Raw genomic sequence first — 16,837 nt, 5'->3', positions numbered from 1 at the left:
GAGAGTGTCACGTGCCAGCCTGGCAGCCCACACTCAGCACACGGCTCTGAGCGAAGGCTGTTCCATGGTCTAAAACCACGATCGACTAACGGCCACTGCTCTTTTTGGGGTTCTACTGCTTCGTACGGGAACGTCATTTTCTGGCATAGCACTCATCACCCTGCGATGTAGCACGTAGTTTTCTAGTGCACGCTGCATCTCTTGTCAGCGCCCCCACTCATTCCAACAGCCCTGCTGTGCCAGGGGTTCCAACGTCACCTGGTAATGGACGAAGGCTCCCTGGGTCATCTCAACATTTTATTCTCCCCACGTGTCTAATGATGGATATTTGTCAAATATGAATTGCAAATCTATACAGAAAGGAAGTTCAATCAACCATCCAATAAATAGGAATGAAACTAAAACTTAAAATGTTAGCCTCTTTTCAAATTAGATTTGTTTTCATCTCAAAGATCCTATGAATTTTTTAAGGAAAAAAAGTTGTTTATTGCCCAAGCTTTTAAATTCATGGTAACCATTAAGATATACGCTACGACAACCACAAAACACCCATACGCCCAATGTCTAATCCATTATTAAAATACTCACTTGAATTACCTATTCTTTTTTGCCTTTGCGGGTAAGATTTATATACTTATCTCCTGTTATTATTGTATATTTTGTTGATTTTTAAACATTTAAAATATCAGTAGATCGATATTCCTTTGCTGTTTCAAATGTAAGTCAAGAATTTAAATTCCCAAGTTTGACAAGGGACAGAAATATTTGGGACATTCTGATGTTCTGATATACAGTTACACATCTGTCTCGTTTTATTCCAAGCGGATATGGAAAATGAACAACTATCTATTATAGAATCACATTCAAATCCAGACTTAGCCATTTTCAGAAGTACAGACACAAACTAAAAGGAAATAACCCTCCAGAAAAGTCCCCTGCCCAGGAAAGTCCCCTGTACCTGGGGGTCCATTCTGAGGAAGCTGTGAGGACCTCGGCTACTCAAGGTGGATCTTTTAAAGGTCTTGCTGTGATAAAAATGGTAGTAATTTTCCAGGTTTCCAATCTGCAAAACAAGAAGCAGGAGGTCATTAGTTAATGCAGTCCTACAAACAGCTTCGAAAACCCCTCCGTCCCACAAAAATCTTCTGGGACCTTCTCTGAGAAGGTCATGCTGTGTCCCCACTCCTATCTCTGCCATCTGGCCAAGATGTTTATGAACGTGAAGGTGGATTTACATATTCCTTTCTGGATAAACAGCACGAAGTATTCCGATGAAGCATGCACTCCACCAGATCCGAAAGGTTGTGCTATCTTGGCGAAGTTTTTGGGCCACAGTTAGTGTCCATGTAGGGTCATGCATGCCTGAAGTAGCTAAGTTAGTGTCAAGTCAGGTCTACACCAAAATATTCATTTATAAACAAACTCCATCCTCCCCACCCCACGGGTAAACTGAAATATCTAAGAATGAGCGTGCTCTCCCCAGGCGCAACGAGGGAGCCAAAGAAAACACGTGAATCCATCTGCTTGGGGATTGCGAAAAGGTCAGATGAGAACATCCAAGCCCCCCAGGGCGTCCCAGTGTTCTGCCAGCGGTGGTTTGTCAGGACACATTTCAGCTTGAGGGCTGGACGGAGCCTGGAGAAACAGTGTGGCCCTCGCTGGGCCTCCCTGGAGCCCTGACTTGCCCTCATGTCCGATGACCCTCGGGCATCAGGACACTATTCCCGGAAGACCTGCTTCTGGTTCTTTCACTGGTTGTTGAAAATAGCTAGTTAATCACCATCCTTGAAAGAAGAGCTTTTTAAACGAAGATGGACCAAATAGTAAACACAAGACTCTCAAGTCACCCTCTCAGGCTCAACCAGCCTCGTGTTTTTCTCCCCCCGCCCCAGCTTCTGATTAATGGGTGAATTTGAGACAAATTGTCCAAGAGAGCAGGTGTACGTGGGGCTTACAAGCATGGGTTTTCAGTCAGATAAATCTGGTTCAAAGCTTGCCCACTCCCTTCCCACCATTGGCCATGTGGTCTCAGGCAAGAATACTGAACCCCTCGGATTTTGATTCCTTACGTGTCAAATGGGGATAAAACTGCTTGCTCCTTGCAGGTAAGGACGACTAAAGTCAACCCAATTCACAACCACTGAACCCAAGACAGAGCCCTGGAGGGATGTGGGTACCCTGAGTGGCCATTTCCACAACTTTCCACAGGAAGAGAAGGCAGCTATGTATTCAGAGCACCCACCAGCCTATGTGCCCAGCCGTCCTGGCAGGATGGCTGCCTCCTGCTCCTGGGTTTTAGGTGGCACCACTTTGTCCTTGAAATAAAGAACTTTCCTTTGCACCTCAGCTTGCTTCAGTGTGTTTCTGTCGCTTACAACCACAGAGCATCAAATACAATGACAGTCATGGAGGATTAAACAGGCATAACCCACCCAGCGCCTGCTGTCGTGTGCAGAGCCTAACAGGCAGTCTACAAATGCTGGCTGCTATCGGGACCGTGGGTCTCTGTCTGACTCCTCACCAAGGCCCTCGGTCCTCTCACTAGGTCCAGGATGCTTTAGCTTTTGGCCAAACCTGGGTCTGCATCTCAACGCGACCCCTTCCTGCAGGTTACCTGGGCTTAGACCCTCTCTGGCTCTGTGTCCTCATGAAACTATTACCTGGATGGGTTACTCCAAGACTTCAATTATATATACACATAAAAAGAGTTGGCAGAGTGTCTGGTAGGCAGTAGGTGCTCAATAAATGGTCTTGTGCAATTATGATTCTCCGTTCATTTCTACCTCAACATTTTTCTGCCTCATTATTTCTGTCCTATTTTGCACAAAGCACCTTTATTTCTTCTCCTACATAGAAGGCCCCTTGCTCACTTGCTCAACAAAGGTAATGGCTCTATATGTCCACAGGCTGCCCCTAACATATGCCAGGGCTGTTATTCAGCAAGAGAGGCAATGACAGGGGTCTCAACCTACGGCAGTGTTTTATCAGCATGTGTGCTCCACCGTCCCTGGGAAATGTTTCCCATCTTTTGGTCTTTTAACTCTGGGCCCTTCAGTGAGTTCCCCTTCTGGGACATAAGAAACAGGCACAGCTGCAGTCCCTGCCCCATCAGCCTCCCTTCTAGTCACCCAGGAACCCGGCTTGCCAGATGCCCCAGCAGCTCACTCCCGTCTGTCTAACTCACACTGTGCTACCCTCTCAGCAGCCCTCCCCTGGTATCACGCATGCGTCAGGAGTGTGAGGGTTTCATCACGGGCAAACGGTCAGAAAGGACGAAAGAGTGGCAGAGCAGGAGACGCATGCACCTGACTGCGTGTGGCACACAGCCCAGAAAAAGTCAGCTCGGCTGGGACGATGGGGCATTTCTGATGTAGCTATTTCCTGCTCTGTCCTCCCCACCCCACCTAAGCCCTTCTCAGGTTCCCCCTGACCTACCACAAGCAGTGTCAATCCCAGTTAGGCCCTTCCCCAACTTGGGAAGCTACCCCTCAAGATCTCTGGGTACCTTTGTGAGGTAACAGGGCAAGATGGCAGGTTGGGAGGCCCCACTCTTGGTGGGGGTCACTCCTGAGCATGTGGCCACTGGCCCGGTTGAACATGAGGGACCCCTGACTGTCCTCTGACTCTGACTCACAGATTGGGGTGTGGAAAAGAACCACAGAGATGGCCCCATTTTACAGATATGAAGACTGAGGCCGAGGGAAGTTAAGCCCAATGTTACACTCAGAGGCTTCCCATTGTGCCCACAGACAAATAGGTGACAACGTCTGACACCAAATGACATACACAAAATTGGGTTTGGGATTCTTGCTACATTTTTTTGGTATACCTTCAGGGTCAAACTGACAAGACCTGGAATCATCAGACTTGGTAGAAAAGTGGGGGCAGCATAAAGACTTTTTAAATTCAAGGTAACCTTCTAAGGAAGGAAATGGTACTTTTATTGGACGTCTATCGGCATTGAGATAAAGTTGCCCTTCCTGGCTCGGCCACCGTGACCCCCCTGGACTGCTGTCCCTCAGCCATGGCCTCCCGGCTGCCCCCGGTCACCACTCACATGCTCTGTGCACCACTTCTCAAGTCAGCATCTAAGCTGCTTTTACAAACAGGGGAGCTGTGACCTCAGCAGCCCCTGACGTCTGAGGGTCCTGGCCTCCTCGTCCTCCTCAAGAATGGGACAGACACTCTCCCCCAGCATCCCACACTGCCCAGCTAGCCTGCTCAGCTGACGCTCCCAGAACCTCAGTCTGCAATTCATCAATGACTCTGATCTGCAGTCTGCACATAACATTTCAATAAGTGCTTTTCCCTTCTTTCTCGTCCACGGCATTTTCACGATTAGAGCTGTCTCTTAGATCCCAATCCGAGAAAAAGGACAGTCTGTTGAATGTGTAACGCTCACGGCTCTTTACTCAACACTGACAGGTAATGACACACATTAGTTGATAAAACTGGTAACACTATTAAAACATCCTCAGAAAAATTGCTAAATGTTCTCAGCCAGAACGTCGGGAGAAATATCAAAGAACCGACAGTGAGGAGAGCTAACGGTCGTTTCTCTTCACAGGACACTCTTAGACATGATAAATATATAGGTAACATATACATGGTATAAAATATGGATGGTGCAAAGGGGTACAGAATTAGCGGGTGACCGCCATTCCCCTCCTCCTCCCGTCTCCCAGCCGGAGGTCCCCAACTCTCACAGGGTGCTCATGGCTCCTGACAAGAGCAGGGGACGCCCGCTGAGCACGGACCCCACCCCAGGCAGCAAGCTATGGGTTTAGACCGTGGCCACAGATGTTATCGGCACCTTGCACGGGGAAGCTGAGGTGCAAAGTGGCCCAGTGACTCGTTTGAGACCACGTGTACAGTCAGTGGCACAGTCCAGATGGGGGCTCAGCGTTCACGCTCTCGGCCAGCACATCTGCTGCCTCCTGACACGGTCCCACCGTCAGTTGCCGTGGGGACTTCCTACCCACCTTCGCTTATGTCCCCAGCAGCAGGTTTGCTCACATGTGGCCATGTGGCCACGTGTCCCGGCAAGGGTGCACCTTCCTTTGTGCCAATATGGAGCCATGAGAGACGCACATCGTGCTCCGTGCACAGATCTACTCCATCTGCCTGTGCGCATGTGTGGGTGGGTGTGGACATGTGTGCGTCTATGCACGGATGCATGTGAATGTTTGTGTATTTATACATGCATGATGCACGGACACGGACACGCAACTGTGCACGTGTATGTAGCCAGATGTGTTTGTGCATATGTATGCATGCATACAGGTGTGTGAGTGTATAACACACACATCACATCCGTGTGTGGATATTCAGATACGTGAGGGTGTATGGACGTACGTGTGCATGTATACAGCCACGTGTGTGTGGTGTGAGATACACACATAGGTGGCTGTTTCCCCACAGCCCTCCCTGCAAGTGGACCCCCTGGGCCAGCACCTCTGGGCCCGTGCCTCCCCGCCTCGGGCAGAACCTCGCATAGCTTGAGCAATCCCGCTGTGGGCCGGGACGTTCTAGTGCCAGAGGTCTGGGTGCTGCTAAGCATGTGGCTTCTGAATCGTCTCCCCGGGAGCCGCTGAGCTGTCCCCAGAGTTGTCACATCCCGACAGGCCAGGCCCTCTCCAGGACGCTGGCCCTCACTCTCCTACCAGCCAGTGCCCCCGGCCTTCCAAGCTTGGCTGGGCACGGGCTCCTCTGGGAAGCCTCCCCTGCCCCAGGGGCCCCGAGCACAGGGCGCTGTAAGGGCCGAGGCCTTTGGAGGCCAGCCCATCCCCAGCTGTCCTTGTCCCTTGTTCCAGGAGAGCCCCAGTGTGCGCGTCCCCGTGACTCCCCTCACAACCGAGGCAGCCATCCCTAGGTCAACATCATTTTGCACCACACCTCCTCCCCCAAATCCGTGTTTCCTCCCGAGGAGTCCCTTATCGTGGTGGACGGCACCACCACACTTCACCTGCATCCAGTGCCACCAAATCCTCTGCAAGTGACGTCCTGAATGGTTCTCAGCACTGGCTGTCCCCCAGGGCCCCCATCGCGGTGCAGGCAGCCCCCTCACTCTGCCTGGACCACAGCAGGGCCCTGGCTGGCCTCCTGGTCTCTTCTGCACCATTGCACTGCCTCTCCCATCCCAGCGCTGTCCCTGCACAGCTCACATGAAGGTTTCCACAACTGGGCCAGGGCACCTCTCTGGTCCAGGCCTGGCCCGACCAGCGTCACCTTCTGTCCTCCAGTGACAATGCCGTGAGCCTGTTCATGCTGGCTACCTCCCACCAAAAACACTGCCTCCCACGTCATTTTTAACCATCACCTCAGCTGTCACTGCCACCAGGAAGCCCTCCAAGCCCTCCCAGGCTCAGGTCTGCCGACATGTGGCTGTCACAGCCCACCCTGACTCTACTGTGAGGGTCAACACAGGAACTGGCCTCTGCAAATTCTCAGTGTCTGGTGTACTCCAGGAGCTCAAAAAATGTTTGGTGAAATGAGCAGACTTCAAGTGACACTGACAGGACACTCAGTGCCAACCGAGACCCCATGCCTCTGGGCCCAAGGAGGCTGTCTTGCCTCGGGGCTCTCTCTAGCCCCTCTCCCAGGACAGTCCTGGGCTGTGGAGTCCGGCTCTGTGACCTGGGCGAGGCAGGCAGTCCATCCAAGCGACCGGCACCCCTCATCCACGGCAGCAAACTGGCCTTCGAGAGAAAGCTTCTCGGGGACCACGAATGGGGATGAGTATACACATTTGCAAAGCCGAACAAGGAAGGAGCCCAAGCCAGGCATGGGGGGTGTGGGGGGAGAGGCCCGGGCTGGGGTGTTTTCAGGAAGAACCTCTCTGGTCGTGTTTTTCTTGTAAATGTGAGCACAGCCAGTTGCCAATGACCTCCCTGCTTATACAGGTCAGACGTGAGGTAGGGGGATATCAGTGAGAGGGTGCTGCCAGCCCGGGCACACCTTATCTTCCTGAAGGGGAAAAAAAGATGACTTGGCATTTTCTGCAGGAATGGAGGCGGAGAGCCTCGTCTAACGCATGACGTTCAATTTGCAGCAAAGCCACTGATTGAGCGGGCGGAGACCAGCCCAAAGGACATTCGATGGGTCCAAAGGTCCATCCGCCCACTCAGCCCTCCAATGGACCTGACCCCATATGCAGGTGCAAGCCTGACAGCCTTCTAATGTGCGGCGAGCAGGGCTGGGGGCTGGGGGCCGGGGCGAAGCACATACTTGGTCGGGCTACAAAAGTCCCACCCTCTCCCCCACCCAAGTCCCCAGACCAGCACAGTTAAGTCTGCCTCAGGGGGATGGCTGATAAGCAACCACCAAATGTCACAATCCAAGGTCTCAGCAACCAATGGGCTGATGAATGAGGCTTCTGACTTTGCAAAAATCTCTTCACTTTATCACTCCCCGAGCCTGCCCTTGGCGGAAAACAGATGTCCTGAGCGAGCCCCCTCAGCTCTCAGTTGCAGGGTGGTTGGTGCTCTAGCGGCATCTTCCTATGGCCTTGGATTGGGGGTGCTAGGGGGGGGGGCGGCGGGGAACAGTCTCTGTTTAAAAGTCACAGGCGTCGGAGTTCAGTTATATAACCTTATTGATCCCAGTTGGTCTGCTTAAGAAAAACATAACTAATTAGGGCCTATAAAAACCTACACACCAAATTAATTCTGCTGACTTCCACCCGAAGAAAGTTATAAATACAGTTATAAATATAGATGGCCACTGAAACTATATTTAGCAAGCACTGGGTTACCTGGTATTTATAATTAAGGAAGTCCAGAGAGAGAATGGACATTTTGTTGTTATTTTTTTAAAGCATTAAAGTAAAAAAACAACAACTGTGCTTCCCACTTCGGTCACATATACACATAGCCACATTCTGTTATTACAATAATTATCATTCTGACCCAAGTTAAGATTATTGCACAATTTCCTAGTCTCCTAAATTTGCTTTCTTCGACACGTATCCACCCAAAGCATGCACTCAAGCTACTGAATTTCCTACAAATTCCTGAAAAATCTGTAATTTTCACTTAGTAAGTTTCGTTTTCTCCCCCCTGCAGTTGCCAAGCCAGATGGTCTGTCTTCAAAGGAGGATGACTGTTACATATCTGGCCTCAGCCTACCTACCTATAACATCCACGAAGAGCCTTCAGAAAAGCTCTACAATCTTGACTTTGAAGATCTTCTTTTAAATCATTTACTGCTGAAAGGTTTCTTTACGGCTGTCTGCAATTAGTCATTTTACCAGAATTCTAAACCCAACCCCCTTTCGTATTCCTTTTTGTTTCATTTTGGTTGGAAAATGAAAAGGAAGGCTTCTCCCTCCTGACGCATTGAGTCCTGAAGGCATCGTTTGTGGCAGAGCGTGGCTTCTGAAGTGTGTGTGTGGGGGGGTAAGGGTGAAGGGGGCGGCTGGGGTGAGGAGAGTGTCTGCATGGGAGGGGTCCTGGGTGGGGGCAGCCCACTCTGGGTATAAGAAGAGGGTGTCCACACGGGGAGGTGTAGACAGAACACGTCAGACTGGTTACCATAGGGGCGCTGACCGGATATGGTCACATATTAGGGTGACGGGGGCCAGATTTCTCTCTGTTGGAGAAGAAAGTGGTGCCTAGAGGGGGAAAACTAGAAAGAACTCTGTAGTGTTGGATTGGAATTGGATTTCCATGTGAATTTAGTTTTCAATATAGGAGGTTGGACAATTAAGTTCGCAAACTTGTTGCAACAATGTTGCTAACCTTTTTTGATATCAGAGGGAATATTCATTATGAATTTGTACCAACTGGACAAACAGTTAACCAAGGTTACCATTTGGAAGTTCTGCAAAGGCTGTGTGAAAAAATTAGACGACCTGAACTTCTCATTAACAATTCACGGCTCTTGCATCACGACAATGCACCAGCTCACACGGCACTGTCTGTGAGGGAGTTTTTAGCCAGGAAACAAATCACTGTATTGGAACACCCTCCCTACTCACCTGATCTGGCCCCCAATGAATTCTTCCTTTACCCGAAGATAAAGGAAATATTGAGAGGAAGACATTTTGATGACATTCAGGACATCAAGGGTAATACGGTGACAGCTCTGGTGGCCATTCCAGAAAGAGTTCCAAAACGCTTTGCTGGAGTCGGTGCATAGCTTCCCAAGGGGAGCACTTTGAAGGTGACCACAGTGATATTCAGCAATGAGTCATGTAGCACTTTTTCTAGGATGAGTTCATGAACTTAACTGTCAGACCTCAGAGAGAGAGAGAGAGAGAGAGAGAGAGGTGGATGGATAGACAGATAACTAAACGTGCATGTGTGTATGTATATACACAGACATGTCTCCATCATTCCCACTGGAAAGGCCTGTGAGCAGTGACTCCCCAACAGCAGTGAGCTCATCAGGTCTTGGCTTCTAAGTGCCATTTCCTACTGAAAGGAACCAGGGCTCCTTGGAGAAATGGCGGATTCCAGGGTTAGGGCAGGAAAGTACTAGAGGCACCTGTGATACCACGATTGGGCAGACAGCAAGAGACGGCTCAAAAAAACTCTAGAGACATGGCAAAAGGGCACCCATGGGCCAAACCAGGGACAGGCTGAGCACCGAAATAAATAATCACTCTTATAGATGATAATCCATGAATAAGATAGGAAAGCATGAGTCCATATAAATATAATTAATCATAAATTCCAAGTTTTATAGGATAGGCTAGTTTTACCTAGTTTCAAAGTACTCCACAACATATTGATAAGGGGGAGAAAAGAAACTTTACAAATCCATGCAAACCCCCTCAATCAACTGATCCACAAGTGTCACCAGCAACGGGGTCCCTGAAATGTGGCCCATGGGGTCAGATGCAGTGAGAACTCCGGGTCACTTCTGTGAGACTTGTCACAGTGAAGAACCTGAACTTTGTCACAAGCAAACAGCAGAAAACCCAAATGGAGGGACATTCCACACATAACTGGCCTGATACCGGGAAGGGCAAAAGTCCCCAACGGGAAGATAGCAGGAAACTGCTCCAGGCCGGGGGCGGGGAAGGGAGACGGGGCTAAAGAACAGCGTCATGCGAAGCTGTATTGGAACCTGACTTTATTCAAATTTCTGTTATTTTATGTATCATGGATTTTATGGATTAATTTAAAAACTTTTAAATATTGCATTAAAATGTTATTTATCTTGATTATTGAGTTTTGGGGTCTCCCCTTGTACACCGCGCACAAGGTGAGCGCCTGGCTCCCCTCCCTCTTGTAAGAGCCTCATGGCTGAATGTAACACCTGACCCTGAGCGGACCCTTTCCTGTAAAGACGTGGTTGGACCACTGGCACAAGTGCCTGGGGCATGAGGGTCAGAGGGTGGCACCGTAGCATCTGTAATTGTCTCCTGCCCACAGCTGCAGGACGGTTCTGCAAAGACTGTCCTTGTTTATGGGAAAGACACACCTACGTATGAGGGGTGATGTACGCGGGTCCCCAGCGTGCTCTCAAGTGGTTCAGAAAAAGTGTGTACTACACTTGCAACTGTTTGGTCAGTTTGTGATTGGTTCTAATTCTTTTAAAAAGGATCTCTGACTTGCAATGCAACAAAGGACCCAGAATCCCCACCACTACCATTTCCCAAGTAAAGCTCCAAGAACTTAGGGTCTAGAATTGAAGTGGCGCCTACCCTTTGAAAGCGTCTTCTTCTAGCTCTGCCCACAACAGCAGATCGGTCCTCGCTTGGAACCCTGCCACCATTTCCTCCTCCCATGAAAGCAGAACCATGGGGTCCACAAACCACTTTGCAAAAGAGACAGAAAGCCAACAGGGTTGGTTTCGAGGCTTGACAACCCCTGGGGTGAAGGGCTGCTTGAGGCCTGGCTCCCCCCCAGGCTGCCCGCACGTGCCCCAGGCCCAGCGCCCCCCACCCCAGCCCTTCATGGGTCCACGCTAGGTGTGTCTGCTCCCTGTGCTCTGTGATGTGTTTGCTCCCCAGGTGGGCGAGGTACCCGATGCCCACAGGGCCCACATGGGGAGGAGGCAGGTGGGTGGAGACTCGGGTAACGCAGGGCTGCCAGGTCTCCTGAACTCTTCCAGAGAAGCCGACACTCCCAATTCACGTTGAGCTTTCCCAAGTGTTTAACATGTTAATAATTTTTAATATTGGAACACGTCATCCGCCTCTGTGGCCTGCCCAAAACGCCTGCAGGCTGCAGGTAGCCCGTCGGCCTCGCAACGCGGGATGGTTCAGACTTTCCTCAAACTAGGAGGCCTGCTGTTTCCTTTTTCCCCTCTGAGTATGGAAGACACGTGGGGCTAGTCTTATCCTCCGGAAGTCTCATCTGGAAAATTCGCTGGAGAAGAGAAGCTCTGGGGCGTGCCCAGATCTGCCCGTAGCAAAGAGCGTCTCGGCGTGTGAATGGAAGAGACAGACCATGACCATGACCTTCAGCACCAGTGGCCGGACACAGCACACTTGGGCAGGTGGGTCCAAGAGCACCCTTCACGGAACCCAGGTGGGGTCCAGCTGGTTCCTGCAACGCCCCTGCCAGGCTCCCCAGAAAGCGTGGGCAGCAGCGTGGGGCTCCTTGACAAAGGAAGGTCAGCAGGCCGCCAGGTTTGGAAACACTGAAAGGGATTTCTGTCCTTGTGAGAGAAATGTTTAAAATTCAAACTTTCATACCGAAAACACGCTGATGTGGAAGCAGTGACCCCAAAGGAAACCGAAAAGCATTTTAGAGAAATTAATTTTCGACATTTCCACTTTCAAAAATAAACAGCGCTTATACCCCAAAGAGGTGAAAACGCGGACTCAAACACTCTGTGCACCCAAGATCACAGCAGCAAAAAGGCGGAAGCAGCCCCGATGTCCATGGACGGATGAGTGAATAAGCCGGGCGGGGTCCTTCAGACAATGGGATATGTGCATAAATCAGGCTTAAAAGACAGGAAATCCTTCCACTTGCTACACGTGGAAGAACCTTGAGGACACTGTGCTGAGTGAAATAAGCCGGGCACAGAAGGACAAATCCTGTGGGATTCTACTTCTGTGAGGTAACGGTGTGGTCACATTCACAGAGACAGAAAGCGGTGGTTGGTGGCCAGGAGCTGGGGGAGGAAGGAAAAATGGCGTTTGTGTTTCATGGATATGGACTTTCAGTCTGGGAAGATAAAAATGTGCTGGAGATGGGTGGTGGTGGTTTCATGACAATGGAATGTATTTACTGTCACTGAACTTGCACTAAAAAAGTGGTGAAGAGAGTAAATTTTGTTATGGATACTTTCCCATCATCATAATAATTTAAAAAGTATATCTTTTCTCCATTCTCTCCTCACTTTTCCTAAAGTGGACTCCTCTCCTGGGTCATTCAGGGTGCTGGGGACCTCCGCTCCAGGGACAGTGGCATTTGGAGGTGGGAGGAGACAGTGCAGCCAGCTTCAAGCAGCTCGTCCCCCTCCTGTGTCGCCCAAAAGACACCAGGGAGGACATGGCATGTTCTTGGAAACAGCCCAGGTTCACTTTGGTCCTGCCGCCCATGCCAAGCGACAGCCTTGAACGTCTGCTGGCCAGGCTGCCCCGTGACCAGCCTCTCGAGCTGCCCTCTCGGGGGGGCTTGCCCGACTGAGACAGGCAGCTTCCACTCTATGACACCACAGAAAACACGAGTGCGACTGCGCTAGTGCCCAAGCTCAACAATGCCGATTAAACACAGACGTTAAGAGAAACATGTGCTGTCATCTGGCCTCTGTGACTCAACCCCAAGCTCGTAATGAAAAATGAAGAAGGTACTGATGAGGCAGCTGCCATTATTTCAGGTATTAACAATTATTAAAATGATGGAAGCTTGGGAAAAATACAACTTGAGTGACACCCTTTCCTGGTTGCAAAGCACGTCTTGGTCTGTCCACTAAAAACAGGGCTTTGTGCAATTACTTCCCCGTTAGCCCTTTGACTGTGGCAGTTGGGGCTTTTCATGCAAGCTGCTGTGCCAAGGAGCCAGGGGACCCGGGTAGCTGCCTCTCCCTGCCCCCTCGCTGGCCTCAGTTTCTAGCCTCTCCTGGGAGGAGCTGGAGCAGCTTTTCTTTCTGTCCCTTTCATGCAAAATGTTTGGCAAGAAAAAGTCCCGACAGAACTTTCATATTCAAAGCAAAACTTCAGAAGCTCTAACCTGCCGGCGGGGAGTCATTGTTTGAAAGGAAAGCGGGAGAAAATACACCATCCTCTTCTCTGCCCTTTGTCCTGCCTGTGATTTGCGATGACAGGGTGCATGTCACCAGGGACCAGACGCAGGCCCAGCCACCGTCACCAGTCCTTCTGCGGTCACCCTGTGTGTTTACTGCTACTGACGCCCACACTGCCTGCTGGGTAGCTGCCCATTCCCTCCGCATTTTCTCAACAAGAATCTGAGCAGCTTCCTGAGCTGGGGACTGTTCCACACGTGGGGGGTCCAGCCAGGCCTAGGCGGGGCCAGGACCCGCCTCCAAGGGAGAGCCCCACAGGGCTGAGTCCCACGGAGTGAGGTGAGGGAGGCCCAATGGGAGCTGGTGCTCAGATCTGCCCCAACGCCTCCTAAGACAGAAGCCGGGTCCCGTATTCTACACTGCTGGTATCTCACCGTGGAGAGAACATCTCTGCCAGGTTTTCAAGGAAACATGGGGCCAGAGAAGATCAGAGGCTGGGCAGGGAGGTGGCCCCAAAGGGACCCCAGTCATCACCTTACACGGACCTCAGGGGACACTCCACTGGGACTCCAAGTTGTCACCTTGGGTCTTGGAGCCAGGCTGCCCGGATCTGAATGCCAGCTCCTGTTTCGTAGAAAAGAGACTCTGGGCAAGTTCGTTAAATTCCCTCAGCCTCCATTTCCCTTTCCATGCAGTGGGGGTAACAGGACCCCACCGCCCATGGCTGCTGGGAGGATAAACGAGGCACCATGCATGTGACAGGGCTACGTGGAGCCTGGCACACGGCAGGCTGTCATTCAGGCAGCTTCATTCATATTACTAATTAAAGAATAGCGTGCATCTTGCTTTGTGGGGAAACAACAAAGCCAGGTGCAAAGTTAGTTATAATAGATACCAAATTCCATCTGCCTTTTGATTTCGATTAAAAAAAAAAAAAAAGTGTATTTCTTCATTGGCGAAGAAATGAGGAAAATAATCCCACAAGACAGAGCCAGAAAGGTCCGAGTGACCGGTGTCGCCTGGCTGGCAGGCCTGTGCCCGGGGGCGTGTGGGGGCAGGAGCCGGGCTCTGCTGTGGCTACTCAGGAACACGCAGGCCTCCCCGCCCGGCTGGGCACGCAATATTCTCCCACATCTGATAAACCCCTGCATTTTCAGGGCCCTGAAACGAACTCCTTTTTATTCCGCGTCCTTTTTATTTGTATCAACTCTTATCAAATGCGGCTGTGCAATATGATGGCTTCCAGGCTGAAACATTCTTGGAGGTTCTAGGCCTCTGCTTCTGTAAAATGAATTCCTGCGTTGTCGTTCACAAGTCTGCAAAGACAAACTCGCTTTGAGTGAGAAAGACGCTTGTTAGGGTCTGTGACATTCTGTCTGATTGAGGGTCACCACTTATGAGAGCGGAGACCAGTATTTCCAATACTCTCAAGGACAGATACTCAAGGACACGTCCCCCAGACAGGTGGAACTGGGTCCAGCCATTCGTCAGGTGACTCGCAATGTGACAGTCACCTACTTGCTCTCGGAGGGCGCAGGAGACTCCTGGGCTGGGGCATCAGTGAGGACCTGGCATGACTGGGTTGCTCTTTGTTCCTGTCGCTGCCCTGCCCCCACCTTCACCCAACGCAATTTCTACCAGATGTTGCTAGGAGGGTGGGCGCAGGGTGCGGCAAAGGGACCGTCTGTCACAGGCCTCGCCACACCAGCACTCTGTGGTCACTCTCCCCTCGTCCTGGGAGGGGCCGGTTCTTCCCGTTTTTCAAGAAAAGCTAGGAATTCCAATTCCTAGCTGAAATTTCTCAGTGTTTAAATGCTGATGATGAGTCCCTTTTTTGGGAAACACTTTAGTCTAAATAAAATACACCTGTGGGGCTACCCTCAGTGCCTGGGTCACCCTGTGACCTGCTTCCCTGGGGGGCCCTTGGGGCAGCCCTGAGCAAGTCTCCTGGCTGAGTTTGCCCATCTGGGGACCATCTCCCTTCTCCAGGGACCATGCCCTGCTTTGAACTTCATAACACGTACCCCCCTCAGTCTCTCCGACTGGGGCAGCAGACCCAGCATCCCAGCCCGTGCTCCACCAAAGGCTCCAGAACTCTGGGTAGCTCAGTTCCTTTCAAAGACTTTCCTTCTGTTATATTTCTCCCCAGTGGCAATGACGGACACCAGCTCAGCTTCTCAGTGATGATCTCATCACTCAACACGCCAGGGCTCCAACCACATTATCTCTGTCAGCTTCTACCCAATTCCTCCCATCTGCCTCAGCTGGAAAACAAGCAAATTGCCTTCCCTTTCATTTCCTTACCCTACCTGCCCAGGTTGTCTTTCCTCAAGAGCTCTTTTTCCTCAAGAAATCCTGGCTATTTATGACCAGCTGTTCTGTGGCTGTGATTCTGCGTGCCACTGCGTGTTCAATAACCATAGCTGTGCACGGGGCTTTTCTCGGCCAAGGGAGAAAGGCTTGGGGATAGAAGATCAAAAAATAAACACAAACAAAAAAAAAACACCCTACAAAAACTCAACGTGTTTGACAGGCTTACCATGCCCGCAAGTCAAAGAAACCATCACCACCTTGCTCTGGAGACCCCAGAGGTGGGACTGACCGTAAGAACCCCCAGGCGGGCTAGCCCGCCTCGTACACCCACAGTGATCGCTAAGAAGGGTACAATAAAAAAAGACAATAACATGTGACGAGGAAGCGGGAACCCTCATACACTGCTGAGGAGACTGTAAGATAGTGGGGCCACTACGGAAAACAGTCTGGCAGTTTCTTAAACTAGGTCAAACATAGTTACCTACGAGCCAGCACTTCCACACCTAGATGTAAGCCCAGAGGGGTAAAAACATACAGCCACACCAACACTGGCACACAAATGTTCCCACCAGCATTATACATAATAGCCAAAAAGGGGGAAGCAACATCCATGTCCACGGAAGGACAAACAAAATATCCATACATTGGTGTATCCACCGGGTGGGATAGGATTTGGAAATGTAAAGAATGAAGTAGTGATACATTTTACAACATGGAGGAAGCTTGAAAACACCCGAAGTGAAAGAAGCCAGTCACAGAGAAGACCACATGCTGTATGATTCCTTTACAGGAAATGTCCAGGATAGGTACATCTACAGAGACAGCTGGTAGCTTGGTTGCCGCCTAGGACTGGGGGAGTGGGGTGGAAGGGCTATAGGTTTCTTTCCAGGTGATGGCGTGCTCTAAAACTGGTTGTAGTGAGGGCTGCATAACTCTATGAAGATGCGATGACCGTGTTTCCCCGAAAATAAGACTGGGTCTCATATTAATTTTTGCTTCCAAAGACGCATTAGGGCGTATTTTCAGGGGATGTCTTATTTTTGCATGTACAACAATCTACATTTATTCAAATACAGTCATGTCATCTTCTGGAACATCGTCATAACGTACTAAATGCATCTGTCTGGCTGACGATCTTAACTGGGGCTTATTTTCGGGATAGGTCTTATTTTCGGGGAAACACGGTATACGAAACACTGAATTGTACACTTTAACTAGATGAATCCTATGCCAATTACATCTTAATAAAACTTATTAAAATGGAAAAGATTGACACATATAATTATGTAAAAGTTAACTCCTGTTTTAATAAGATGACACCTATACAAGTTTTAAAAAATTTACAAACTGGGAAATGCCACTTGTCACACTTGTCATG

At 50.2% G+C, this 16,837-nt stretch overlaps 1 protein-coding gene across 2 annotated transcripts in view; it reads right to left on the bottom strand.

Moving 5' to 3' along the window:
• PCSK6 (proprotein convertase subtilisin/kexin type 6) overlaps positions 1 to 16,837 on the bottom strand; it is a 127,305-nt gene that overhangs the window by 92,697 nt on the left and 17,771 nt on the right. For both annotated transcript variants that reach the window (XM_074318149.2, XM_074318150.2), the window contains exon 2: positions 959 to 1,063. In XM_074318149.2, coding sequence (XP_074174250.2) covers positions 959 to 1,063 — 105 coding nt within the window. The remainder of the gene's footprint in view (positions 1 to 958; positions 1,064 to 16,837) is intronic.

The sequence above is a fragment of the Rhinolophus sinicus genome, chromosome 13, assembly GCF_057876585.1.
Source record: "Rhinolophus sinicus isolate RSI-liver-muscle chromosome 13, RSI-T2T, whole genome shotgun sequence".
NCBI lineage: Eukaryota > Metazoa > Chordata > Mammalia > Chiroptera > Rhinolophidae > Rhinolophus > Rhinolophus sinicus.
Note: the sequence above shows the minus strand (reverse complement) of the source record. Positions and strands in the feature narration are given on the sequence as shown.